The sequence below is a fragment of the Alternaria postmessia genome (assembly GCF_024291825.1).
Source record: "Alternaria postmessia strain BMP 2775 chromosome Unknown scaffold_17, whole genome shotgun sequence".
In the NCBI taxonomy this organism is placed as follows: domain Eukaryota; kingdom Fungi; phylum Ascomycota; class Dothideomycetes; order Pleosporales; family Pleosporaceae; genus Alternaria; species Alternaria postmessia.
In genome coordinates, this window is record NW_026260090.1 from 129,466 (window position 1) to 155,433 (window position 25,968).

Here is a 25,968-nt window from a genome sequence, read left to right on the forward strand (position 1 = left end):
TATCGGCAAGCATGATTCGTAATTGTAGACAGTCAGCCCTATGCAGGACGCGAGGTGCATCCTTATGCGGCGAACAGGAGACCGGGGTTTGAGACTTTGAGGTAATAAGTATAATCAGTAGTTATCACAGACGCGATGTTGCAGCTTGTCACAGACTGAGCGAATGAGGTTTATACTGATCATGCACGACGGTTGAAAACAACCGTATCACGGAAGGACGGCTATCGATACCTCTGGTCTGACAAGCGAGGCAACGATCGCAATGCAAACGGACGGTGGCTCATCGAATGCGTCGCAGGATGATTTGGATCACGCAAGGCCGCAAAAGCAACGAAAGCCTGGATCGTGTAGGAAGGTGGGGAAAGCGCGTCTGTTTGCTTGCGGCTGCATATTGCAGGGCTCGAAGAGTCGTGGCTTCTTTAGCGCCGAATGTGACAAAATGAAAAAACGACGAGGCTCATCGAGATTACCAATGCCGCATTTCAGACGTGAAAGGTCGAGTTCAATACGGATGCACGCCAAGGGTCAAGTTGTACAATCGTGTTTCTGCGCAATAACGAAAAAGTACCATGTTCAGATTAGACTGAGTTAGACGGAAGCTCTGCTCCTTTGTCCCATTCGGTGTTGCTTGGTGCAGAAGCTGCCTGTTTGTCAATGTCATCAAGAAGATGCAGCAGAACTTGGTGTTGAGGTAATTGTATACTGGGGTCATTCCACGCTTGTGTCTTTTGTGGTTCCAGTGTATACAACGGCCTCCCTGCTCTAACGCCGTTTGGGTTTCGGCAGGTGATCTAGAAGGCTAGCGTCTCCAAGACAATGGTCGACATGTATCTGCCCGTATGTCCCCAGTAAAATGGGACTGCATGGCGCAAGCATTCCTGATCAGCTATCAGTGACGATGCACAACGACCCATGCACATTGTGCAGAGAGAAGGCGCGAGAGCGAGTCGTCTCCTCCGTTTCGGAAGATTGCAGACTGATGCGGGCGTTACAAGCGTGCCGCAAGACACAAGAGTTGCGCTAGTGATATGGAACTTGGTGTACCGAAGCCGCCCGGGAAGCATTAGAGCTATAAAGACGCGTGTATGGCCTACGTGGAAATGCATCACGCTTTCCAGCCCGTTCCTTTAGTGCTCTTCACTACACTCGTTGGATCTTTCAGCCTATTCCTGTTTGCTTTCTTCTTTCAACACTTCGTCATCGTTCGCTCCAACCATGTCATCTAAGACTCAATTGCAACACCGCCACCTGCCACGAAGCGTTATGTGGCTGCACGCGCCCATTGACAGATTCGCCATTCCTTGTATGAGCGACGCCGAAGGTATCACCACCATGCCGGTAAGTTCGGAGTAGCATTTGAGTTGGAGCATCGGCTGATCGTTACAGGTACCTGGTCGTCGCTGCCCTGCCTGTCTCGAACGTGGAGACACTGTCTGGGTGGTTCCAGGAAAGTGCTGCGCGCAGTGCGGTACCCCCGTCAACTGATGAGGACTCCCCACGGTGAGGATGTATGTCGCTCAAGTCCACACTGTTACTGATTGCTTGCTAGGACGAAGGTCGCTTCCAGACTTGAGATTTTGCTTGCTTTCAGCGGTCGGTATGGCCCGCATAGAGTGACTTCCGCATATTGCGCTTAGGGGTTGTTAGTCTGCATTTTCGAGTGTTGGTCTGGCAACGTTGTACTTGTACTTGGATTGGCGAGTTTGTATTCATATCCGATGGTGGCTTGCAAGCTGGTGCTGTTATGGACACTAGATTCGAGCTTAATAAATATGTGCCAGCCTAATAATCAGCAAGAATGTGAAACGATCGTGATTGGTCTTACCGAATGCCATGAAGCTGTCTGAGGTGAGAGTTCAATACGTGAAGTGTAGATTGTCGACTGTTGAGACAGCAATGTATACAATCTACTGTTCTACACAATGAGAGTGGACGTTTTGAAAACCGTCCAGGTCATGATGATGCTGGTGGGAGTAAACAAAGCTAGAAGTGGAAGGGCGAGGTCTTGCTTGGCGTCTCAGGGTCCGGGAAAGAGCGTGCGAGAGCTAACAGCGCTCAGGGCAATGGTGGGAGCTGATGAGATGCGTTGCCGTCTGCCTGAATAATCATTTTGTGGTTTTTATATTGAGAAACGATGAAGAGCAATCGAGTTGAACAGGATCGTGCGACGAACAAATACACGAATGGATTTAGGGAGGTAGATATCCAGCGGTGAGACGCACTTTGCTCAGAGAACAGCTAAACAATGACCTGCGCGTGCAATGTCGGGCCTGACCATGATATCCAGTAAGCGCCTGTTCACCCCATCCTATGTGGTGATGTATGCCTAACTCCAACGCCATATCCAGATATGTTACAGATTGTCAATTAACCCAGGAAACAAAGCTTGGTCATTATAGTCGTGTGGTGCGGGAGCGCAGAGGCCAGACCGTGCTTAGTGCAGCGGCTGGCCCGTCTCTATACTGCGTCTCGCTCGTTGCCCCATTTACCGGGCTGTTGGATAGTGTGTGGAGTATGGCGACGACGCGTTTATTTCCCCCCATTTTGTCGTTCATGTTGAGTCATGACCCATCGCATCTTGTCGCGGGTCTCCTTCAACGAGTCGACAAGCTTCTGCGCTTCTCGTTCCTTCTCTGGTAATGCGCGTCGCAGCCTCTCGGCTTCCTGTATGAGGCCTTCCATCTCTTTCCGGTGCTCCTTCTTGTATACCTCCATCATGTTAGTCAGTTTGGCTTCCGTTCGCGTCGATCGTGACGATTCGTGTTGTAGCTGATCGCTGATGATGGCTTGTCGCTTGATCTTATCGGCGTCTTCGATGCGTTTCCTCCGGAGCTCGTTGAGCTCGTCGTTGATCTGGCGCACCTTCTTCTCGTAGCCGTCGGTGATGCGCTTGAAGCCGTCTCGTGCAGTCTCGAGGTTCGTGTCTGCCATGCCCCTCATCTCGTATGCTTGTGAGAGTTGTCGTTGGGTCTCTGATCGTGTGTCGCCCAGCATCCTGAGCGCTTCCTCGGCTCGCTGCTCTGCTGACTTCCGTCTTTGTATCTCAGCGTCCAGTGTGGCCTTCAGCTCTTCCAGCTTCCGGTCTTTCCGTTCTATCGCCCTCGCATTGGTGTCGGCGAGCACTTGGAGATGCTGATACTCGGCGCGGGAGTCTTCGGCCTTGGTTTGTGCAGCCGACACACGCTTGGCTTCATCTTCCCGGGCGAGCTTCTCTGCCCTGAGTTCTCGTCGCAGGCGGTCATTCTCTTGTGTGATCTTATCAATGTATTGCGACGTCTTGGAGTTGGGGGTGCTGTAGTGGTTGGGGCGGTTCCACGAGCTGTTCTCATCGGGGCTCATGGGCGCCTTGTCGACGGCTAGCGGGCCTGAGACGTTGCGGGGCGTTGTGTACGAGGGCATGGTAGTGGTGGTCGAGGTCGTGCGTGCTGGTGCGGCGTTCGCAGTGCGAGAAGTGTCGTCGGTGGTCCAAGCTGACCCGTTCATGTCATTCCTCTTGCGGGCGGTGAAGTAGAGTTCGGGGAGCAATGGTGCCGTGTCTTTGTGTTTGGGGTTAGCATCGAACGTTGAGCAACAACGTTTCAGAAAGATGCATGCGGGAGTGCAAACAATGGCAATGTGCGGCGCAGGTGGGAAAGATGTTTATGCAGCGCCGTCAATCAGGATGATGGGTGATGCGCCGTGTTTGGGAGCACCAGGGGTCCACCCGGGCGCTAAACCTTACCTAGAACCGCAGTAACCGGGACTACCTTCCTTCTGCGAAAGGGAAGCAGCGGCATGCTTCGAGTGCGCACTTCGATGGGAGACGACATCTGTAAATGAGTCAGGCTTTGTTTTCTGCAAGTCGACAGTCGAGGACCAATGCTGCAGTGTATAGCAAACGCCCACCAAAAGCAACGACAGAACAGCAGGCTGGTCGACGGGAGCGTATGACTAACAACGTAGCTGGAGGGACTCATACCTTACAGATCGGCTCTTCTTGCAAGTAAAGGATCTTCATGGGCCTAGCAGCTGTTTTCTTGTTCTTTGCTGGTTAGTGTGTCAGACAGGCGACCAAGTTAACGGGCGAGAGATGGCTGGCGGTGATTGTTCGACCAGCAATGGGAGCAGCCCGCTCAAAAGAAGTCCATTTCAGAGTGAAAACCAGCCTAACCATTTGAAGTGCCTGCAAACATCCCCTTCACTTCACCCCAGGAAGATTCATCGTGAACTGGTTATGCTGGTGTAGCCGTTCGCCAATCAACGATGATCCCCGCTCAGGTACCCGCTGTCAAGTGGGGCTGAAACCCTGGCAACAGCCTTATGGGACGTGACGTGTGCGTTTCCACTACCACGAAACACCGCAATACGCCTAGGCTCGTTCACCTTTACGCGTTTATGCGGGAACCTCTGCTAAGTTTGTGAGTATCCTAGGAGACCCCTCGATGCCCCATGACTCGACGCTTTGATCTTTGATCTAGTCGTGAACGCCTCTTGCCACTGCTAATCACTCACTCACGATCTTAACACCGACCGTACTCGAAATGTCTCTCTATGCCGCCATGGTGATATCGGGGGTAATATACCCCACACGACATCACCGACGTGGCTGAACTCACCGCTTCCAGAACATTGCTGCATCGTGAGTCGTGGCTAAGTATTTGTTCTTTGCAGCTTCTCAGTTCCATGATATCAATAACACGAATGCTATATGCAGTAGACGCCGCGGCTGTACTACGGAGGCCCTTTGCCATGGTAGCCCACGTAGCTCCAAGGCCATATCGGGACTAACGGCGTCACAGTGAAAGTAAGTGTACCGGACTAGAACAACGACTAGACGAGCACTCTTCTGGAATCTCAAAGAGTGCAGCCGGCGTGAAAGGCAGGTACTGGATAAACAACACGGACTTGGCAATTGCAATCTCAGTCATCTAGTCAACGTACTGCTGTATTGAGTTCCCAGTAGGCTATAGCAGGGGTGATTTGGGTGTATATACGAAAGCAAAGTCTTTGGACTTCTATCATGAACCGGACTTCTGCCAGTCCTTCATGGTTTGTCTGTATACACACACGCAGAAGGATCACATGTTCTCTGGCAACCTACGCTAAGTGCGTTGCTTCGGCAGAACAGCCTGGAGAAGCACCTGGAGTCACACGTCAATAGCAAATCTGAACATCATCACGTAGGTACCACAACAAAGCGGCGACAGCTACAAATGAAACGGATATCATTCCTTGTGTATCTACATCTAACAAGCCAGCTCTCGTTCTATCTAGAACATGTCGGGCGCCTTCTTGACACGGGTCTTGCCCTCGAATGGCTGCTCAGAAGAGATCTGGTTGTTCCTCAACTTCTCCAGCTTACGCTCGTTATCCTCGTTTGCAAGCTTCTTGTACTTCTCAATAACCTTGTCCATCTGGACTTGGCTTCCGGCGGGGACGTTGTAGGGCGATCCAACGTTCATGATCCTGTGCTTGTTAGCCTCGGTTGTTCGTATTAACGCCTCCTCCATCTGCATCGCTTCGCCTTGATCTCGGCTTGAGCCTTCTTCTCTTATAGCCTAGTATGCCACATTCTGAAAATTACGTACTCAGGGAACTTCATATCGACATATTCCTGCGGCCGTGTGTTCAAGAACAGCACCCTGTCCTCACCCGCCTGCTCGATCATACGCACGTGGTGGTCGTTCTGCGAAGTCCACTTCTCGTGTAGGCCGGCCGTAGCATTGGCGATCATGCGGGTGAAATACGGCTCGTTGTTTTCGCCGTCCGTTCGCGACATAAAATAGACAGCCATTCCCGCGGGGATGACACCAATTGTCATATAGAAGCCGTACTACATGCCAATTAGGTTAGCCATATGCTTTCTGAAGTATTGCGATATCGTGGGGGAGGTCTGAGACCATTCGGGAGGGGTAGAGAGTGGTTGACATACACCCATGGGCTCGTCGACGGCTGGGCTCGGGTGCCCGTGGGCGTGTTCATCGTGGGCGAAGCGGCGCGATTGGCGCGGAAGCGAGGTTCGGCTCGTCCTGGCAGCAGCCACTGCTGTTCTACGTAGTGACTGCATTGTGAGGTTGCTGGCGGTCGTTGATGTCGCTAGGGTTCGCGATGATGCTGAGCTCGAGATCCGCTTAGTCATGCGACCTTGGTGGCTTGGCAGTACGGCTCGCTTCTCTGTGAACCATTTTCACAGCTGCGTCCCAGTCTTGCATGGGCAGCATTCTGCATTGTCGAACCATGAAACTATGTTCTGATTCGTAGCTCTTCTAAATCTTTCAAACAAAGGGTTCTCCGGAGGTTCGTCACGTCAAGTCAAGTCTGTGCGCCGACTTACCAGTTTTGGTCTTGATCACTCATGGTAGGTTGCAATGAGCTATTTTCGAAGGTGATCTTTCAACGCCGCCTCGTTGCATCATCTCAAGATGATGCGGACATCTGTTGCATCAAATCATGTGTGCAAATAGCACGTATGAAGGTTTGCAGGCAATGACACGATTAGTGAGCAACCCCTCTCTGTTGGTGGTGTTGCTCCCAAACTTGCAAGCATGAGATATGGCAAGATGTATAGCAGCAATATTTGCAGACAAACTGTTAGTCCACATGAACTACCATCTCTGTGACATCAAGAACACTGCATAAGCTACGAGTTAGGGCGTTAGCACTGTAGCGATATCCTAACCTGGAACACCAGATATGGTGAAAGACGATACAAAGCCTGAGACAGCGACCTTGGAATGCAAAGCGACAAGCGCATACTAATGATCAGTAACCATTTGCCTTCTTGTGCCATTGACAGCGCTATGTTCAGCCCTTGTATCACGTGAGCATCCTAATCGGGAAACGACCGTCCGAACCTCGGTATCTTCTCCGCAGAACACCTATGGGGGATCTGTGCGGACACGAACTACAATAACACGAGCGAGCCATGGCTTCACTCCCAATCTCTTCAGCTGTCAATCTTCCACCGAAAGAACGATCGCTCTCAGTACCCTACTCAAGGTCACTACTACGCAAACCCACTGGATTCTCTTTATAGATCTATTCCCATCTCATTGTCAAAACCAGAGGAGTTACCATCATGCCCACTTACACATCAATCCATCTTGCCGAACGGCCACAGGACGCTGTTGTCGCCGGCAAGACCTTCACACCAAAACAGCAAGAAATCCCATCGGCGTCGTCCCTCAAAGATGGTGAGGTCCTCTTCCAGACACTTTACCTATCACTTGACCCAGCGATGCGCGGCTGGCTGAACCCGACGCGTTCTTACATTCCTCCTGTGGAGATTGGCGCAGTGATGCGCGGTAGTGGAATTGGCCTCATTGTCGCAAGCAAGAGCAAGAAGTTCCCGGTTGGCACATATGCGACTGGTATGTGCGGGTGGTCTGAATACTCCGTACTTAACGAGAAACATGTCGAATCACTGGATCTGCCAGAAGGTGCTGTGCCAACTGACGCGCTGGGCGTGTTGGGTATGACTGGTCTCACTGCCTACTTCGGTATCCTTGAGATTGGTCAAATCAAAAAGGGAGACTTTGTGGTTGTCAGCGGCGCAGCTGGCGCTACTGGAACTGTCGTTGGTCAAATCGCAAAGTTGAAGGGCGCAAAGGTTTTGGGTCTTGCTGGCGAGGACAGCAAGGTGTCGTGGCTGAAGGAGGAGCTTGGCTTCGACGAGGCACTGAACTACAAAGACCCCCAATTCGCGAAGAAGTTCAGAGATGCCACCAAAGACCTGATCGACGTCTACTTCGACAACGTAGGTGGAGAGATTCTCGACCTCGCTCTCTCACGAGCCAAGCCTTTCGCGCGGTTCGTCATGTGCGGTGCCATTTCAGAGTATAACAAGAAGAAGCCTCAGGGTCCAAAGGTACTTTACCTGTCAATGCTTGACATGCCGAATATGTTACTGACCTCCCATGCAGAACTACATGATGATCATCTCCATGCGTATTCGTATGCAAGGGTTCATCGTTTTCGACTTCGCAGACAAGTACGCGGAAGCAAGGAAACAACTTGCTCAATGGCTCTCAGAAGGCAAGCTCAAGCGGAAGGAGACAGTCATCAAGGGAGGTATCACCAAAGCGGAGGATGCACTAGTTGGATTGTTCGAGGGAAAGAACACTGGTAAGCATGTCTGGTCACAACTGGGGAGTGAAATCACTAACGACTACAGGCAAAATCATGGTGCAGGTGGCGGACCCAGAAGCTGTCAAGGCAAAACTGTAGAGGCGAGAGGAACATCAAATGAAACAAGTTTTTACTCTATGATATGCAGTCCTAGTCGGAGTGAATGTGCAACCAGTCAAGGCTGCTGAATTGTCTTTGACTTTCCATGCTCACGAGCAGAAAGTCAATAAGATCGAGTGCGCCTTCCTTTCCAGTATGTGAGCTCTTACGAGGGCTAATTGCAGAACTCGAGTGACTTGGAAGCGTGTACACTAAGGAATTTTTTCTATCTATTTGAGGCCGCAGAACGAATTCAAGCTGGTGTTGCCACGTGAATATCGCTGGTGTAAAGCCTAATCTTGATCGAGGCTAGCATGCTCTTGACTGTGCTATTCTTCCCAAGATGAGACCACTGCACCCCGCACCTCGCAAATCTAGTATCCAATGCCATAACTTGTTCCCTTTGTATTCGCAATGACCGAACTGCCACAATTTATCTACGACCAATTACCCCCCGGCCATATCCGTTTACTTACGCCCACATCTTCGTTATCCAAAGATGACCAAAGCTGGAGCCTACAGACTGTCAGCCTTGAGCAACCAGACCTTGCATATGATGCACTATCTTATGTTTGGGGATCACGAGCCGACTTATTCCCAATCACCTTAAATGGGCGCATTTCGTATGTGCACCGCAATCTACGTTCTGCACTTTCTTGCCTTGCTGAGCGAGGGAATGCTCGACCTGTACTGCCAATTTGGATCGATGCTATCTGCATCAACCAAGCGCACCACCAAGAAAAGATGATCCAAATCCGGGAAATGAACCGCATTTATCGACACGCAGCGAAGGTATGGGTGTGGCTTGGCATTTCTGAGCATCCAGAGCGTATCTCGGAGGCCATGGATTTGCTCGTTGTGAAGCTTGCCAAGGAAAATCGGATACTAGATCTTGACAGCATTCATCCTCCACTAAGATCAACGATCTGCCACCTCATGATGAACGATTGGTTCCGAAGACTTTGGGTCGTGCAAGAAGCGGCGTTGGCTCGAGAGATCAGCTTTATCAGTGGAGATGTCGAGTTGCAATGGTCAGACATGAAGGAGGCGATGGCTAACACAGAAAAATATATCCTGATGAACGAGCAATGCTCATCAACGACATTCTACGCTCGGTCGTGGGCGCAATTGTATTGGAATGACGCGGAGCTTCTTGGTGTTAGTCCTGCATCCATTTTGATGAATGTTGCGTCTCTTGTAGCAGAGACACAAGAATGTACTTGGCCCGAGGATCGTATCTTTGGACTGTTGGGCTTGGTGGATCAGGACGACTTGCTGGGCACTTCTCTTGATACCGAAATAGTTTATACTTCCTATCAAGATCTGTTCACGCGCTTCAGCGCTTACGTACTCACGGAGTACCCAACTCAAAACGGAATCGAATGGTGGAGATGGCTCAGTCTGGCCTTCGGACCTGAGAAATGTGAGGGTCTTCCATCTTGGGTCCCGGACCTTCACGCTATCAGTAAGACGATACATTCAGGAGCCGACTTGGAATTTAGAGTACCTTCTTATCAAGCTGCCACTAGGTGGAACAACAAACCACGAGGCGGCCTGAAAATTGGGCAGTTAGTACTCCGAGGTAGAATCTTGGACGAGGTTGTTACTGTATTTGAACCGATACCCATGGATGGTGGATCTTATCTGGGTGGGTCTTCAGCTAGACAGAACGAGATACTGATGGCTGTGGCGAAATGGGAGGAGAAATTGGCTCATGCCGTAATGCATAGTCTGAGTTTCGAGACGAGACAAGAAGATTGTGTAGGTCTCAATCGTGACATTACCCTCGATACGTACTGGCGTACATTGATCGGCAACAACGCATCTGTGCAGGATGAAGCGGTCATGCAGGATTGGTATGATGACTTCCGAGCCATAGGCCGAAGCTTTAGGAAGATCGACACTGCTCACGAAACTGAGAGGTAATACAATCTCTCGTGATCCAGATCACGATTATGGATGCATATCACTAACGCAGCTCAGATCGTATACGAGTCTACAACATCCGGAGACGCACACGGCGGAATCGCGTTGGCAAGAGGCCTCTAGCCAAAACAAGCGATACAAGAACGCCTGTGACTTTTTAGTTCTCATGAGCATCCTTCACTATAAGCAACTATTCGTAACTAGGGCAGGACGACTTGGATTCACGACGACAGGAGTGCGGCCAGGTGATATGCTCTCTGCATTAAATGGATCACCCGTACTCCACGTTCAAAGACGCGTACCTACCGAAGATAATGCAGAGATGATGGCTTTCGAGTTCGTAGGAGGCGCATACGTACACAGCCTGATGAACGGAGAATCGGATGATATAAATGCAAACGAAGAGGATTTGATATTTGTGTAGTGTCATCAATGGTTTTGAGTGGGAAACTGCCAACGTGGCAAAGTTTCGATGAAAATGGGGGTGACAGAAAGAAGCGCAGGAACTTAATGAGGTGCATCACTTAGTCCACAAAAGCATATGATATGGTGGGTTGATACGTAATACCAGGGTTCGAAGTTCCTGCCAAATTCCGATTAAGAGTAAGAGGATATAAGAGATGGATTTATCAAATGGTACCTGCAGAGACGCCCCCGCGCTAGCCCCACGAGCCATGGCACGTGCGCTAAACTTTCAAAGGCCGCTGCCATTCCCTTCCCCACTCAGTCTGATCAAACTTCGGCCCTCATCCTGTCAAGGCATGTTATGCTTCGAGCCCTCTCACGATCGATAACACGAACCATGGCCTCCAACGAGCCCGCCCGCGTCCCCATCCCCAAGAATGGCGTCGACTACCGTGGCAAAGTGGTGCTTGCGCCCATGGTGCGCTCCGGTGAGCTGCCCTCACGCCTCCTCGCACTCAAGTACGGCGCCGACCTGGTCTGGGGACCCGAGACCATCGACCGCGCCATGATTGGCACCACCAAGAGACTCAATCCACACACGCAGACGCTGGAGTTCTCGCGCCTGCCCACTTCAAAGATCAAAAACCCCACGCTCGATCCCGAGAACCGCGAGAGCGTCATATACCGCATACATCCAGAGCTGGAGAAGGGAAAGCTCATATACCAGATTGGCACGGCGAGCCCGGAGCTGGCAGTGCAGGCAGCCAAGATGGTGGCAGCGGATGTCGCGGGCATTGACGTTAACTCCGGCTGCCCCAAGCCCTTCTCCACATCTGGTGGTATGGGCGCAGCGCTGCTGAGGACGCCAGATCTGCTTTGTAACATCTTGACAAGTTTGGTTGAAGAAGTAGGAAAGCCATTCGAGATCGGCATCAGCGTCAAGATCCGAATCCTAGACACGCCTGAAGAAACCGCGGCACTGGTGAAGAGACTTGTGCGCACCGGCATCACGGGTCTCACCGTACACTGCCGAACGACACCCATGCGACCGAGGGAGCGCGCCATCAGACATCAACTCAAGATGATTGGAGAGATATGCCACGAAGCAGGCGTCGCATGCCTCATGAACGGCGACGTCACATCGCGCACCGAAGCCTTCAAGCTCGCAGAGGAGTTCAACGTCGACGGCGCAATGATTGCAACCGAAGCCGAAAAGAACCCCAGCTGCTTCCGACCCGACGCAGAGGGCGGCCCTCACGAGTGGCGGTCGCAGTGGAAGACCGTTGTCACCGAATACATGCGTTTTGCACTACAAGTGGAGAACCGCTGGGGCAACACAAAGTATCTGCTCAGTCAGATGATACCTGGGAAGGAAAAGGCATATGCGGCTATGAACAAGTCAAAGTGCTACACAGACGTCATCAAGGCGCTGGGCTTGGAGAATGTGGATGACTTGTTGCAACAGGCAAACACTGTTGACGAGCATCTGGGTATACCCATGAACGAATCGCGCGCTTCCAAGCGGGCGAGAGTCAAGGAAGCCCAGAAGTCCGACGGAGATACTCAGAAGACAGAAAAGCGCAAGGAGCGGGAGGAAGAAGAGCCCGAAGCTAAACGCATCAAGGTACCTGAGGTGGAGCCTGAAGCAACTATGGCCCTTCCTCCACAGGAGATGACAGCTCCTGCTGCGCTGAGCGTATGATTCATGTCACGATATCTGGGTTAGGCGCGTATCTATTTGGGCATTCCAGGCGTATTAAGCATTTACAGAGGCGGGAGGAATCACTCTCGGATGCCGACGGTCAAGGCTAGGGACTTATGAAATCACACACCAATCTACTCTACACCTTTCCCCTACCATGTCGTGATGGTTCTCCAAAGCACTGCGTTGGAGTGAACCCCAGTTACCTAACAAACGTGATGAAAGGAGACCGGCCAAGTAGAAAACACTGTCGTGAGGGCTATCTGGAGGTATGCCACTAGGACTAAATTTGAGCACACTGACATCAAATGACTATCATATTCATTGCTGGTGCCTTACGAAGCTTCCTCACGTCGTGCGTCGCACTGCCACTAGCACAATAAGATTGTGGACCGTGGATGGCCAAGACTAATTAGCTGCGAGCATCGCGCCAACTAGAATGCCTTAGGCTTGCTTTCCCCGCCTTCCAAAACTCACCGGCTGCATTTCACAGCCTCAACGTGCCTACGATCCAGACACAGCATCTGAGCACGCCTCCACAAGCGGAACTCTTCGAATGCACGGATGACGTGGCGCGATTCTGGCCCCCAGTTGACGCAGACAAAGCTCCGCCTCGATGCAGAGCCGCGGCCCTTTGAAAATGTCGAATGATCGCTTCCTTCGTCCCGTCTCAGTTACGACCACACACCCTGAGACTCTGGGGCTACTGCATCGTTTGCCAGTTTGTCAAATGAAGATGAATTAATAGTTTTTCTGTGCTTTAATATCAAATTATCACGCACAGCCATTGTAATGGCCAACGAAGGCGTCGATACAGTCCAGATGGCGACCCTCGCCGAGGCTTCCACGGCCAACAAAACCTCCGTTGCTGCGACCTCAAGGACTATCACTCCGAGCCCAGCCATTTCGAAAGACGAAGGGCCGTTGATTGGATCTTGGCTGTGCGCCGATGGTAGAACATCTCTTGTCAGGGTGCCGTTTGCAGGTGTCATTAATTCTCAATAGGCGAGTATCGCGAATACATCGAAGCGCTGAGCGGCTCCAATCCTGGCCTGAAGAAAGCCGATCCAAACAATGAAAATGGACCGCTGATGAACGGCAAAGCGCTTGTTGCGCTCTTGGATGCACCCAACACTGGAGTACCTGGTTTCCAAACGACAGAATTCAAGAGCCAGAAAGACCTTCACAAGCACTTTCAGACAACATCGCATGACCATAACCGCCGGCGAATCTACCTTATGGAAGGACTGGCTCCTGATTACATCGCAACTGTCGGGGGTCACTTCTTCATGGATCCTACATTTTTCCAGCGACAGGAGAGGACGTGCGTCTGGAGCAACGACTTTACACCAGTGAGCGATGCATTGCCTCAACCCAGTTTACTAGACCCAAAGCAGGCTTTCCATCTCCAATACTGCGAATTGAGACAATTCAACAAGGCACTTGAGAATCGTTATTTCTTCTGTGAACGAACGAGACGGCATGTTGGCATGACAGCGTCGCGCCTGAAAGAGGAGAGCACGGTAGGTATATTGCGACGCAAAGTGGGGTGGTGGTCTCGCGAGACTAAGAATGGGGGCTGGGATGGTACGTGATTTCATACTGTCGACCGTAAGAAGGCTCTCTGGGTGCCCCTCCGCTTTGAAAACCGGCTGTTCGTTCTGAGGACGATCAAACCAAGCTGTGGCTCTAATGTCTTTTGGCTGACCCGCTTAGTTGTAATCCTGTGTGACCCTCAACTATTTCATCTCTCTCCTGCGCCCAAAGAAGTTGTTCCCGGCGACGGCACACTGCGCCCGATCAGCAACGTCCGCGAAGAGCTTAAAAACACACCTTTCCAAGACGGCTATGTCGACTTTATCCCACCTGTACCTCATGATAAGATTAGGGATAAGGAACAACACCAGCATAAGTCGATGCTGCGCGACATGCTTCACTACTACCAGCAGCACTCTGACTTGTTTTCACAAGAGGAGTGGGCTACGCCCGAGACATCAGCAATCTATCTGAAGAAGATCGTTGCTGCGCATTATCTTCAGCTTGTTGACTATATCAAAGCGATGCTACCCTCGTTAGAACTTCGGCTTACTACGGCATGGGTCGAAGAGCAAGGCCAATGGAAGAGTCTACAAACCATCTCACGTCGGTGCGGCAATTACCGCGACGATATCGAGGACGCAATGCTCAGTCTTGGCTATCCTTTAGATGGTCAGGTGAATAGCTCTGCCAGGTTGCAGGCGTCAACATGGAAAGATTGCGAGAAAGACTTTCAATACGTCTACTTCCGGCTCAAGATTCTAAAAGAACGTGCTGATAACCTCATGCAAGCCATGACCGGACTGGCATCAATTGCTGGCAATCGTCAAAACCTGGAAGAGGCCAAACGAGTCAAACGACTCAACCTCCTTGCCCTACTCTTCATTCCACTGGCATACACAAGCAGTTTATTCAGTATGCAAGACAACTATGCACCAGTGAGTTATGTATGCATCAAAGGCCCGTGAAACATACGCTGATATATTATGTCTGTCCTCAGAACCGAAGCGACTTCTGGGTCTACTGGGTCAGCGCCATAGGAGTCGTCGCCTTTACTGCTGCCATTACCTGGGTCTTGGACAGCGCTCTAAACGACGAAGCGCAGTGGACATGGAAGCCGATTCGCTCTCTCAAGTTCTGGGACAATGAACAACCCGTGCCGGGGAAAGTGACGAGAAAATCGACCGGCCTCTACCGATTCTAGCTGGTTCATTCAATCGCAAAAATCACACTGTCCATACTGCGGTTTCGGTAGGTCATGTAATCTTGATCCGTGTCGTTGTGATGCGGCGCCCGAAGACACAATTACCTGTTGTTCGGAAGAGCATGCAAAGACCAGTTCGCAAAGATCTGGAAGGGATGGAAAGACGTTCTATGACGATAGAAGAAGGAAGTTGTCGTCTCTCTCTACTCGATTCGAGTCGCCGGTGTATGAGTTGCTAAACGAAGTCTCGAACTAGCGCATTGAGATACCACTGAAGGTGACCGGATTCCAGGTCCGTCGGACTAGAGCCAATGATGTTCCGGGAATGTGGCTGCACTAGATCTTGGCCCATAGTGCTCTGCCGCTCTACCTAATTAGCCAATATCCGTAGGGCTGGCTAGCGTCCTAAACAGTAGAACCATATAAATGAGTTCTTTGCCTAGACTTATGGTTGTGTGAGTTTTGGCGATTCTATAGGGTCAACCTTTCTTAACCATGCATCTCTCTGTTTCCCTTCCATTCTTGGCTCTAACAGCAGCAACTCCGCTACTGCAACACTCACACCAACCCAAATCCAACATCAAATGCCCCATAATCTTCGACGGTCGCATCGCCTCCAACCTGACTCTCCAGTCTTTTGACACAGCTCAAGGATCCACCCCTTACAATCCCGACTTCGTCAAAGGCGAGAACCGTACCTGGTCCTCCATCCTTCTCTTCCCTTCGCCCAAAACCGCCCCGCAATCCCGCTTCGACAATCCGCGTCAACACAAGCCCCTCGAAGTGACCATCGATGACGGCTCGTTGTTTCGTGCGGGCAAGAACCTGCAGACTGGCTTCCGCCGTGCAGGTCTTCTGCTGAAAGACGACCAGAATGACGCTGGTGCTGATGCTTCAGACAAGGGTATTGTGACGTTTCATTGGAGCATTAAACAAGACGAACGGAGGCCGCTGAATCTGAGTCACGAGTATATGAATGTGTGGCATGAGAAGGCTGATTACTCGGGCAACCAGTTCATGTTCGTTGGTGGTGTTGTGCTTGTTGGTGATGGTGGGACGGGTGTGGACACGAAGCGGGAAAGGGAGACTTGGAAGATCCAGAATACGAAGAATGAATTCATCTTCACGACGAAGATTTCGAGGAGGGAATGGCAAAATTTTGGAGTGCAGTTGGATTATGTGCGGAAGTAAGTATCTTGCATTTGCTCATACCATGAGGCTCGATTGATTGTTGGGAAAGCTGACGAGATGTATAGTACGATCAAGGTTTATTACTCCACAGGCGACAAGCCGTTGAAAGCGGTCAGCAAGGCTTTACCAAATGACAATGCTGGAGGAGGTCAGCTGCAGATCGGTATTGCAAAGAAACCTACAGAGACAGAGACGGTGGTATTCGATGGGTACCAAGAGCACATACCACTGCGCGGTGAAGGACAGATTTATGGAGGCATTTTCGTAGAAGATAGCTCGGCTGGGTGCGTGAGTATGTGAGTTGCGCAGAACAGTGTCAGGTGCGTGGCCATATATTGGTGAACGTATGTTACCGATTGATAAATCCTAGAGAAATGGGATGAGACCAGGGGTTGTAAGGCAAAGAAAAATGGAATCGTAATTTAGTATATACATAAGAAGTGACCAGGAAAGAAAAGGTAGGCGGAAGTAGGCATCTTAGTGAACCATACTCTTTCCAATCTCACTTTCCCAGTTGTTTGCTCTTTCAAACCCATTTGAATAGCTCTGGTAGTCCATCATAGCCTGCATGACCTCGTCTCTTGATGTTACGACAAATGGCCCGTATTGTACAATGGGCTGATCGAGGGGAAGACCAGCGACGAGAATGAATCTCGACTCCTTCTCGGCGCCCTCTTCGACTGAGGCTTCGATGCTGTCGCCGTTGCTGTCGAAAACGACGTTGTGGTATTGTTCGACAGGTCGCGATACGCCGTCGGACGAGAAGATGGTGGTGCCGTTGAGGAGATAGGCGAAAGCGTTCCAGCCCTTTGGTAGGGGCTGCTTGACTTTGCCACCGGGCTGGACTGTGAAGTCGAGCAGCCAAACGGGGGTGTATGCCAACTCCTTCAGACTCTCGGTGCCGTAGGCTTGTCCGCTGATGACCTTGACGTGCACCTTGCCATCGTCGGCAGTCGTCTCAGGGATCTCCTTGGCTCGTAGGTCTCGGTAACGCGGTTCGCACGACTTCAGTTCCTTGGGCAGATCGACCCAGAGCTGCATTCCAACGTTGGGCGCACCGTCTTCGTTCTGGCGTGGCATCTCAGCGTGGACAATGCCGCGGCCGGCTGTCATGAACTGTAGATCGCCCTGCTCGATGGTTCCCTTGTTGCCTGCAAAGTCTTCGTGGTCGACAGCGCCCGAGAGAAGATATGTGATGGTTTCCTGGCCTGTACGAATCGAGAAGTCAGTATAGTGCTCGCAGATGTACTAGGCATGAGAGAAGGGGAAGTTGCATACCTCTGTGTGGGTGATCTGGGAAACCTGCGCCTGGTGGAATGGCAAAGTGGTCGAGCATGAGGAATGGGGAGAAGTTGCGGAGCTTTGGAGTGCCGACACTCCTCCTCACTTTGGCTCCCGCGCCTTCGGACTGCTCAATCGCAAGGAACGACTTCGCGATCTTGCGGGGCGCATCGGTCGTAAAGGCCTCGTCGGGGATGACGGGCAGTCCGCGGAACATGGTCGTCATGTCTTGGGTGGTGTTGTACAAGGGCTTGGTGGTCTTTGCAAGGGATGTGACGTGTTTGAGTGACTGTGTGAGTCTCGAAAGCATGTACTCGTTGTTGTAGACGGCAAATGCAATTGCGATGAGGGCGATGAAGATGGAGGAAAGCGTCTTCATGGGTCGGGAGGGGGCGCTTTATGCAAAACGCGACTAGGGTGACGAGAATGTTCGAAGATCGGTCCAGGGCAGTTGGGCGTGGGTGCCATCGTGGGCTTGCCTGGTTGGTAAAGGTTTAACAATCCGGTGGGTGTTTAGGTGAGGCTTGGCAGGGAAGGGCTGCTTATGTCGAGCATGACCAAGCACTACTAATGGGAAGGTGGGGCCAGCCGCCCATGGTCGAGTTTTCCCTGGCCAATCAGCGACTGGGCAATGACGGAATGCCTTCCGTCGTGTGTCGACCTTCAGCCCTGTCTCTTTTGCTCCCATCGCCCGTAAACAAGGTAGCAATTCTCCCTCAGTCTCAGCGATCCCTTTTTGTCTGTCTCCACGGCACGTCGAAACTACCGATTAACTCTATCCTGTATGGGCTTGCACAGACCGTTATGGATTTGCGACACATCTATCCTTCACGGGGTTTTGTCATCTCGACTTTCGTGCGCTTTAGAAGATCGGAAAGAATACGATGTGATGACTGCTGCACACGAGCCGGCAGACATAGAGCTTCAACACACAAAGAGATCGTGGAAAACAATGGCCGGTGATGCACCAAAATGACATGCTTGTTCACCCGAGTATATGATCGTAAGGAGCCTGTACACGGTGTTATGGGATGGCATGTGTCGCATCGGTGACAGGACTGATACTGAGTACATGATGGATGGTTAGCAAAAGCTCCACTACGACCAGAGGCTCGCGACAACACTCCCGGATGACCATGGTGAACGGTACAGATCAAGTATGGACAGTGTGGTCATAGATGACCTTCCAACTCAGACCAGCTGGGGACCAGAGTTGGTCAACTTGCAAGATCATTATGCTAGAGTGGGTTGACGGCAAGATGAGAACCCTGTAGAGTACTTCAGCTTGCTCCGATCATGATTGGAATTTACCTAGGTAAGCCTTGAGCTCCGCTGTGACCTGCGGATAATGGAGAATTGTTACTCTTTGGGTCTGCCTCCAGGTGTGTAGGATGCACCATCTACTTGACGTATCTTACAGTTGGCCAGTCGTGACTTGAAAGCAAGGGTGGGGGTGAACCTTGGGAGGACTTCGAAACCCCACTCGCGCCATCTTTCCAGCGCAACGCCGCTATCGATAGCGCCGCGCATGTGAGGGGTAGGTGAGAGATGGGGATATGGAAAGCGGATCTGGCGAGAAACTAGGATATAATACCATTCGATGTAATGTGATGCTTCGTTGCAAACCACCGCAAACATCTTTCATTCCTACATTCATACCTCAAAAACATCCAGCATCTATCAACAACACCACCTGTACTGTTTCCTTACCTCATAGACCTACTAAAAGGCTCAACATGCCTAGCGCCGGCGATGCTCCTCCCATTCTGGACTTCTCCAGTTCGTAGGCCCGAACTATGCTGAACTTGTTCTGTTATAGTCACCGCTAACAACTACCAGAATTCTACCAGAGTGATGCGACTTCCAAGAAACAGCTTGTAGAAGAAGTGCGAAACTGCTGTCTGCACAATGGCTTCTTCCAGATTACCGGACATAACGTACCCATCGAGTTGCAGCAGAAGATGATGGACTGGAATAAGAAGTTCTTCAATCTGCCATTAGAAGAGAAGAACAAAGTAAACAAGGGTAAGTAGAGCGACCTTTGCACATGACGTCTTGTTGATACCTTTGTCTAGATACATCAAACACATGGAACCGCGGTTACGAGCTGCTCAAATCCCAGATGTTGGAAGAAGGAACATCGCCAGAGCTCAAAGAAGGATACTACATCGGCGATGAAATTCCCAAAACACATCCCTACTTTCTCAACAAAAGACTCAACTCTGGCCCAAACATGTGGCCCTCGGAGTCATCTCTACCAGACGTGCAAGACTTCAAGAACACATCACTAGAGTACTACGCCCAAGTCGTACAGCTCGCAAAAGATATCCTAAAAGTACTCGCTCTGACCCTCGATCTATCTGAAGACTACTTCGACGAATACGCCAGCGGCGCAGTAGCAACAATGCGGCTCCTCCACTACCCCTCGCAGCCACCCGACAGCCCAGCAAAACTCACTCGTGGAATCGGCGCACACACAGATTTTGGCTGCATAACAATCTTACTCCAAGATACTGTTTCTGGTCTTCAAGTCTACGACTACACGACAAAAGAGTGGCTCGATGTAACCCCCACTCCTGGCGCTTTCGTCGTGAACCTAGGTAACTTGATGATGCGATGGAGCAACGATCGTTACATATCCAATCTCCATCGCGTCATTAACGTGAGTGGCGAGGAGAGGTACAGCATTCCTGTCTTCTTCTCTGGAAACCCGGATTATGTGGTTAGTTGTCTGCCAAATTGTAAGGCGGACGGGGAACAACCAAAGTGGCCTCCGATTACAGTTGAACAGGCAATTTTGGGTGGGTACAAGGATTCTTATGGACGGGCGGAGAAGTGGAAGAGAGATGAAGAGGCGAGAAAGAAAAGCGAGACCGTTGTTGGGGTGCAGGAGGTAGCCGTTGCTTAGTGCTGGAGAGCCAGGCCATGAGTGGAAGATTGTTACGATCGCGTCATTTTCTGAGAATGTCGTTAATGATATCATTGATCTGAGTTTGTGTCCTATGGTTATACATGATATGACGATGTTCACGTTGCTCTTCTATCTCGCTATCATACGCAAGTAGCCGGCAGAATCTAGCCGTTCATCGACGTGGGTCGGCAAATACTGGCCGCAGTTTTCGCCCCCAACTACGTGTATGTAAGATTATCAACGTGCTCGAAAGCTTCGCATTGGCTCAACTCAACTCCAAGCGAAGAGCAAACATTCCTGCGTTCAATCTATGTCCAATCGGTATGTTATCGGCCCTTCGGTCATGCTGTGGACCTTCCAATCTGCATGTTGGTGGCCTATTAATAGCTCGCGGGTAGTAGCGAGCGCATCTTGTACATATTGACCTTAGAAAGACTCTATACTTAGACATTCGCTTTACCAGACGCTTAAGAGTTAGTATCTGGTACCGACCTGCCACCTGTCAGGGTGCACGAGGCCTGCCGATCTAGGTTCGAGTAGGATAAAGGCAAGGTTTGACTGGTCTGATCGTATAGAATTACACTACCATCAAGAAACACATGCATGCGAGATAGCCCAAGAGTGTGATTCAGAATTGAGACGCATATAGGGATCATTGACATCGTCTTTTGAGTATGTTTGGCCATGGGTTTGGGTGCACGAAGGATGATAGCGACGGACTAATGACCGGACCATCCCGAACTCGTTACCAGAGAAAGAGTAGAATGCCTTGAAAGCGGCATCGCGTCGGGCGAGCGCTGACGGTGTCATAGCAGCATTAGAAGTTCCGGGGTGAAATGAGTGACAGTGATATTTGAGACATGCTCCACAACATCTGTCGGCCAACATCTACATTTCCACACGGCCGCCTGAGATATCAGCCCAGCTTATTCCATGGAGATGGCCGAGACCACTAGTCTATACCATCGCCATCCATGTGCTGCTCTCGAAGCAGTGCAACGTACTGGAGCAGGAAAGTACGTACTCGTCACTGGTGCGGCGAGAGATATTGGCCGGACAATTGCTCTATCATGGGCAAAAGCAGGGGCTGCAGGCATCGCAATCTGCAGTCAAAATGCAGAAGATCTAGAGCAGGTGATCGCTGAGCTCAGAAGGCTGAACCCGGCGGGAAAGCTTTTTGCTACAGCCTGCGACACCACAAGATCAGCAGATGTCACCAAACTATTCCTTGCTATTAGAGAGCAGTTTGGGAAGCTGGATATAGTTATAGCGAACGTCGGTACCGCACATTCCAGCACGATAGGGGAGACGGACGACAACGACGAGTGGTGGGCCGATATGACGACGAACTTCCGCAGCACACATCTCCCGGCCCACCAATACATCCGTACGTTTGGTCCAGCACCTACTGGGACGTTCATATCTATCACATCTGGAACGGATACCGTCGTAAGCTCCGGCCTCTCTTCGCATCAGATCGCGAAAGATGCCGATCGCCGCCTCATAGAGTTCCTCAACACAGAATACCCAGACATGAAAGCATTCTCGCTTGACGTTGGAAGCATAAGAACGGAGAGAATGTTCGACATGTTCGAGCCATTCGCATTCGATAATCTGGAGCTCATTGGGATGTTTTCGGTGTGGTTGGGTGGAGGGAGAGCGGACAAGCTCAAGGGAACCTGTGTACATGTTACATGGAATGTGGGGGAGTTGGAGAAGCAATCAGAAAACCTCTCGAGGAAAGACTCATTGTTGGGCTGAAAGAGAGGTCTAGTGGGGGCTGTAATGATGGGATAGCGGCGTCTTGCGGAACTCAGTGGCGGCAGACGTAGAAGGCTTGATGGTCAGTCAGCGGAGCGCTGCACGGAGAGGTTTTGTGAGGCAAGAGCAACGTGCGGACTTGGATGTAGAACCGGCACTCATGCCATGTCAAGGTTACTCGATGAGTATGGTCTAGGTTCTCAGTAGTTCTAGGGCTATACTTCCATGATTGTATGTACTGGCCCGGCCAAACGTCTCTCAATCTCCTCCCAGGAAGCCATACGTCGCTTGTCCTGACTCCACAAGGTTCCTTGAACACCGTGTGTCCATATCCAATCATCACACAGTACGACGTCGTCTTCGTCGCCGTAGAAGCTCACCGGTACATCCACTTCCCAAATGCGTACTGTATCGTTGTCTTTCCAACTCCGCGTCCCCTGAGGTGTCCGATGATTTGAGTTAACATCAACTAGAACAGTGTCCAAGCTTTTGCCATTGTATGCTGTAAATATAATATCGATGTCCTTGGCTTCCAGATTGACGGGTCGCATCATGACCAGCATTCGTAGTGACGGTATCTTGAGGCAGAAAGCTACCTCCACATCCGTGAGCTCCTGAGCAGTGATAGCCAGCCGTTTCAAGTTGGGTGGTGGGTGTCGGAAGTAATTGAGCACGTCGTAGCTGATGATCAGTTCTTCCAGATGCGGCATGTGTATGAAGACATTATTCTCAGTGACATGCGGTCTCATCTGCTCGATTTCGGTTGGTGTCGCATAGATCGGAGACAGGTCTAAAGCCAGCCTCCTGAGTGTAGGTCCAATCAAATCGCAGAGGTCGATGATCTGTGACAGTCGCACCAAAGGCGTATAGTTGCCTTCTATCAACCTTTGCACCTTCGATGGTGAGACGAAGAGAGATGTGATATTTCGTAAGACCTGAGCTTCCGCAAATAATTCGTCGTTACGCCCAGCTTCTCCATAATCAAGAGCTTGTGGATGATGCCCGAGATGCAATCCCAATGTTCTACGGAAACGAGCGTAGGTCGTGCAGCTATCCAAGTATAGACAGTGTGAGTAAAGATACTTTGTCGCTATGAGGTAAGTACTGCGCGATACTAGTGTGAGCGCGCGTAATGTCTTGGTGACGATGCCTGATGGCTCGTATGCTACGGGCTGCTGCTGTCCGTTGCGGGTACCCACAAGTTGATCGAGGACAGTGAGAAACAACTCCAAAGGTAATTTCGCAAATCCTTGCTGCAGAACTGTGTGGGGTCCAGTCTGATTCGTCATCTTGCTAGTAATGTGGGAACTGATGGACGCGAGGCGGGGAGGAGGAATGGAAATTGATGAAACAATCCTTGGATCGAGCACATAGACGCTTACGTCATCATCTGTTATTTGTTATTTGGTATGAACGGCCACTAGCTTACAAGCACCTGGGTACTGATTACACGAATACGCTTACGTCATGTCCTGCCTCATCAAGAAAGATCGCACCATGCCAGCAACAGCATACTGCGCAAACGAAAGCAGCGTTAGAGCCTCGGAGACCGTGGCTTCCGCATCCCCACGAAACGAAACCGCAGTGTAGATCGTTAGAGCGCGGGCCGTTCGGAACGGGCGAAAGCACGTCCGAGGATTCATGTGGGGAGAGGCGGAACTTGGCATGCCATCACTCCGCTCTCTTCACCATTCCGCTCCTATCACCACTCCGCTCCAACTAGCAACTACGTTTTGATCTCTTGATTTCTTATGAGACAGGGTTTCTGGCCCACACGGTCCTTCTTCTGTCTGCGTGCAGGGCTGCTTGAGAGCGGTACTGCGGCACGATGCGTCGCCATGATTCCGGATGGAGCCATCGACGAACGAAGGGCCTTTTAGAGGCCGGTCTCCACATTCCGAGCATGTATATAGCGCGCAGCCCTTGATTTGAAACTATGATCTGCCGTTGTGCATATTCACCGGGAGCCGAGTATCCTGTTTGAACGAGATCAGTGCCACTCAAAAGTGCAAGCTCAGTGAAATCAAGACACCATGTCGCTTCAGCGAGGCATTGTAATCGCGGTCCTGGTTGTACTGGCCTACATCGCCAAGGTATGATAACCCAACCTGATCTCCTTTCACTGAAGGCTGACGGAGTACAGGTCGTGTGGGCAGGGTATACATCCCCACTTGCAAAGCTACCAGGGCCTTGGTACTCAAGATACACCAACCTCATCCTTCGTTACCAGGTCCTCTCAGGCAGGCGGATCTTCTACGTGGACAAGCTTCACCAGCAATATGGCGGTGTCGTACGGATTGCACCAAACGAGGCCGCCGTTTCGGACACAGGAGGTGTGACTCAGATACATAAGATTGGTGGCGGGTTTTTGAAGTCAGACTTCTACTCGGTCCTTGTGCCAACTGATACACCTGGAATTTTCGCTATGCGCGACCCACATGCCCACGCCGCCCGAAGGAGGCTGTTCGCCCGAGCCTTCAGTAATAGCAGCTTGAACAGCAACTGGGATGTAGAAGTTAGACAAAAAGTGGGTTTAGCTGTCCAAAAGATCCGCCAGGATGCTTCTGGTTCATCGCAAGGGGCCGATATCTTCAAGTGGTGGACGCTCATGACGACCGATGTGATTGCACATCTTTGTTTCGGAGAAAGCTTTAACATGCTTGAACTGGGAAAGGTATGTGATCTACTTCGGCCTCATGATAATATAGCTAGACAGTCTGACAAACAGAACAGCAAACACCCTACATTGACGCTATCCAGGCCGCGCTGCTTGGATCGGTGTTGCGATCCGAACTACCGATCGTATACAATATCCTTCGGCTCATACCCTTGAAGCGAATACAGACCATGGTAACCACTGATGATGTCGTATATGGATACGGCCGGCGTGCGATCGAGAATATGCGCAACCGCAACGGGAACGCTATGAATCTCTTTGGTCAGATGCTGGCTGCTTGCGAAAATAACGAGAAGGTTTCACTAACAGACAAGGATATTCGGGAGGAAGCGGGAAACCTCATTGTTGCGGGATCAGACACCACCGCAGTCACCCTGACCTATCTCGTCTGGGCAGTTCTAAAACAGCCGGACCTGCAGACTCGCCTCGAGGACGAAATCGCACACTCAAGCGATGAACTGACCAAAGAAGAACTTGAGAACGCGCCTATTTTGAACAGCGTCATTGAAGAGACGTTGAGGCTCTATGGTGCTGCGCCTGGAGCGCTACCTCGAACTGTTCCCAAACAAGGCACAACCATAAATGGATATCACATTCCCGGCGGTGCTGTAGTCAGTACCCAGGCTTACACAAATCACCGAGACCCATCAGCCTTCGCCGACCCACTGCGATTCGATGGTCTGCGATTCCTGAACAAACCTACCCTGTCAGCCCATCAAAAAGCGTCATACATGCCGTTCGGAGGCGGCTCTAGGGTGTGTATTGGCATTCATCTCGCATACATAGAGCTTCGCTTAGCAGCAGCTCTCTTCTTCCGACAATGTCGTGGCGCCAAAATTTCCGAATGTATGAAAGATGAGATGATGGAGATGGACAATAGGTTTTTGATCTCTCCTGTAGGACACCACTGCTACATCACCTTGAAATGATCAGCGACAGTGTGTATATTCTATTATCGGGGTTGAAAAACCGCCTTCATTTCCTGGTAATTGTGCGGCGAGCGAAGTCGCATGTAGTCGGATGAAAGATATCAAATCGTCAATACTATTACATGAAACTCAGTCAACATACACCAGACAGCAAGCAGAATTACTAGAGACATTCAAGTTCCTATTGCTTCATAAGCCCCAAAATTGTCTTCTGTGAAGGAGCATCCTACTGTTTCACCA

The 25,968-nt window shown here is 50.9% G+C and overlaps 11 protein-coding genes across 11 annotated transcripts; 7 read left to right on the plus strand and 4 right to left on the minus strand.

Annotated features, from left to right (window-relative positions):
- Positions 1–2,529: 2,529 nt before the first annotated feature.
- On the minus strand, positions 2,530–3,809 carry J4E82_003817 (uncharacterized protein; the record flags this gene model as incomplete). Its single annotated transcript, XM_051730100.1, has 3 exons — positions 2,530–3,536; positions 3,722–3,753; positions 3,805–3,809. The coding sequence occupies 3 exons, from the start codon at positions 3,807–3,809 to the stop codon at positions 2,530–2,532; spliced, it is 1,044 nt and encodes a 347-aa protein (XP_051590068.1).
- A 1,440-nt stretch (positions 3,810–5,249) lies between these two features.
- On the minus strand, positions 5,250–6,046 carry J4E82_003818 (uncharacterized protein; the record flags this gene model as incomplete). Its single annotated transcript, XM_051730101.1, has 3 exons — positions 5,250–5,537; positions 5,564–5,812; positions 5,912–6,046. 3 exons carry the CDS (start codon positions 6,044–6,046, stop codon positions 5,250–5,252), a joined length of 672 nt encoding a protein of 223 aa, XP_051590069.1.
- A 1,011-nt stretch (positions 6,047–7,057) lies between these two features.
- J4E82_003819 (uncharacterized protein) lies at positions 7,058–8,205 on the plus strand (the record flags this gene model as incomplete). The annotated part of the gene is made up of 3 exons (XM_051730102.1): positions 7,058–7,846; positions 7,902–8,103; positions 8,153–8,205. The coding sequence occupies 3 exons, from the start codon at positions 7,058–7,060 to the stop codon at positions 8,203–8,205; spliced, it is 1,044 nt and encodes a 347-aa protein (XP_051590070.1).
- A 2,728-nt stretch (positions 8,206–10,933) lies between these two features.
- On the plus strand, positions 10,934–12,238 carry J4E82_003820 (uncharacterized protein; the record flags this gene model as incomplete). Its single annotated transcript, XM_051730103.1, has 1 exon — positions 10,934–12,238. One exon carries the CDS (start codon positions 10,934–10,936, stop codon positions 12,236–12,238), a length of 1,305 nt encoding a protein of 434 aa, XP_051590071.1.
- Positions 12,239–13,030: 792 nt separating this feature from the next.
- On the plus strand, positions 13,031–14,978 carry J4E82_003821 (uncharacterized protein; the record flags this gene model as incomplete). The annotated part of the gene is made up of 4 exons (XM_051730104.1): positions 13,031–13,190; positions 13,244–13,825; positions 13,955–14,712; positions 14,775–14,978. 4 exons carry the CDS (start codon positions 13,031–13,033, stop codon positions 14,976–14,978), a joined length of 1,704 nt encoding a protein of 567 aa, XP_051590072.1.
- Positions 14,979–15,473: 495 nt separating this feature from the next.
- On the plus strand, positions 15,474–16,469 carry J4E82_003822 (uncharacterized protein; the record flags this gene model as incomplete). Its single annotated transcript, XM_051730105.1, has 2 exons — positions 15,474–16,165; positions 16,235–16,469. The coding sequence occupies 2 exons, from the start codon at positions 15,474–15,476 to the stop codon at positions 16,467–16,469; spliced, it is 927 nt and encodes a 308-aa protein (XP_051590073.1).
- A 177-nt stretch (positions 16,470–16,646) lies between these two features.
- Positions 16,647–17,829, minus strand: J4E82_003823 (uncharacterized protein; the record flags this gene model as incomplete). The annotated part of the gene is made up of 2 exons (XM_051730106.1): positions 16,647–17,377; positions 17,448–17,829. The coding sequence occupies 2 exons, from the start codon at positions 17,827–17,829 to the stop codon at positions 16,647–16,649; spliced, it is 1,113 nt and encodes a 370-aa protein (XP_051590074.1).
- A 1,357-nt stretch (positions 17,830–19,186) lies between these two features.
- J4E82_003824 (uncharacterized protein) lies at positions 19,187–20,358 on the plus strand (the record flags this gene model as incomplete). The annotated part of the gene is made up of 3 exons (XM_051730107.1): positions 19,187–19,229; positions 19,290–19,475; positions 19,526–20,358. The coding sequence occupies 3 exons, from the start codon at positions 19,187–19,189 to the stop codon at positions 20,356–20,358; spliced, it is 1,062 nt and encodes a 353-aa protein (XP_051590075.1).
- Positions 20,359–21,294: 936 nt separating this feature from the next.
- On the plus strand, positions 21,295–22,122 carry J4E82_003825 (uncharacterized protein; the record flags this gene model as incomplete). Its single annotated transcript, XM_051730108.1, has 1 exon — positions 21,295–22,122. One exon carries the CDS (start codon positions 21,295–21,297, stop codon positions 22,120–22,122), a length of 828 nt encoding a protein of 275 aa, XP_051590076.1.
- Positions 22,123–22,337: 215 nt separating this feature from the next.
- On the minus strand, positions 22,338–23,411 carry J4E82_003826 (uncharacterized protein; the record flags this gene model as incomplete). The annotated part of the gene is made up of 1 exon (XM_051730109.1): positions 22,338–23,411. The coding sequence occupies one exon, from the start codon at positions 23,409–23,411 to the stop codon at positions 22,338–22,340; it is 1,074 nt and encodes a 357-aa protein (XP_051590077.1).
- Positions 23,412–24,155: 744 nt separating this feature from the next.
- J4E82_003827 (uncharacterized protein) lies at positions 24,156–25,728 on the plus strand (the record flags this gene model as incomplete). The annotated part of the gene is made up of 3 exons (XM_051730110.1): positions 24,156–24,215; positions 24,266–24,796; positions 24,856–25,728. 3 exons carry the CDS (start codon positions 24,156–24,158, stop codon positions 25,726–25,728), a joined length of 1,464 nt encoding a protein of 487 aa, XP_051590078.1.
- Between the last annotated feature and the right edge of the window lie 240 nt (positions 25,729–25,968).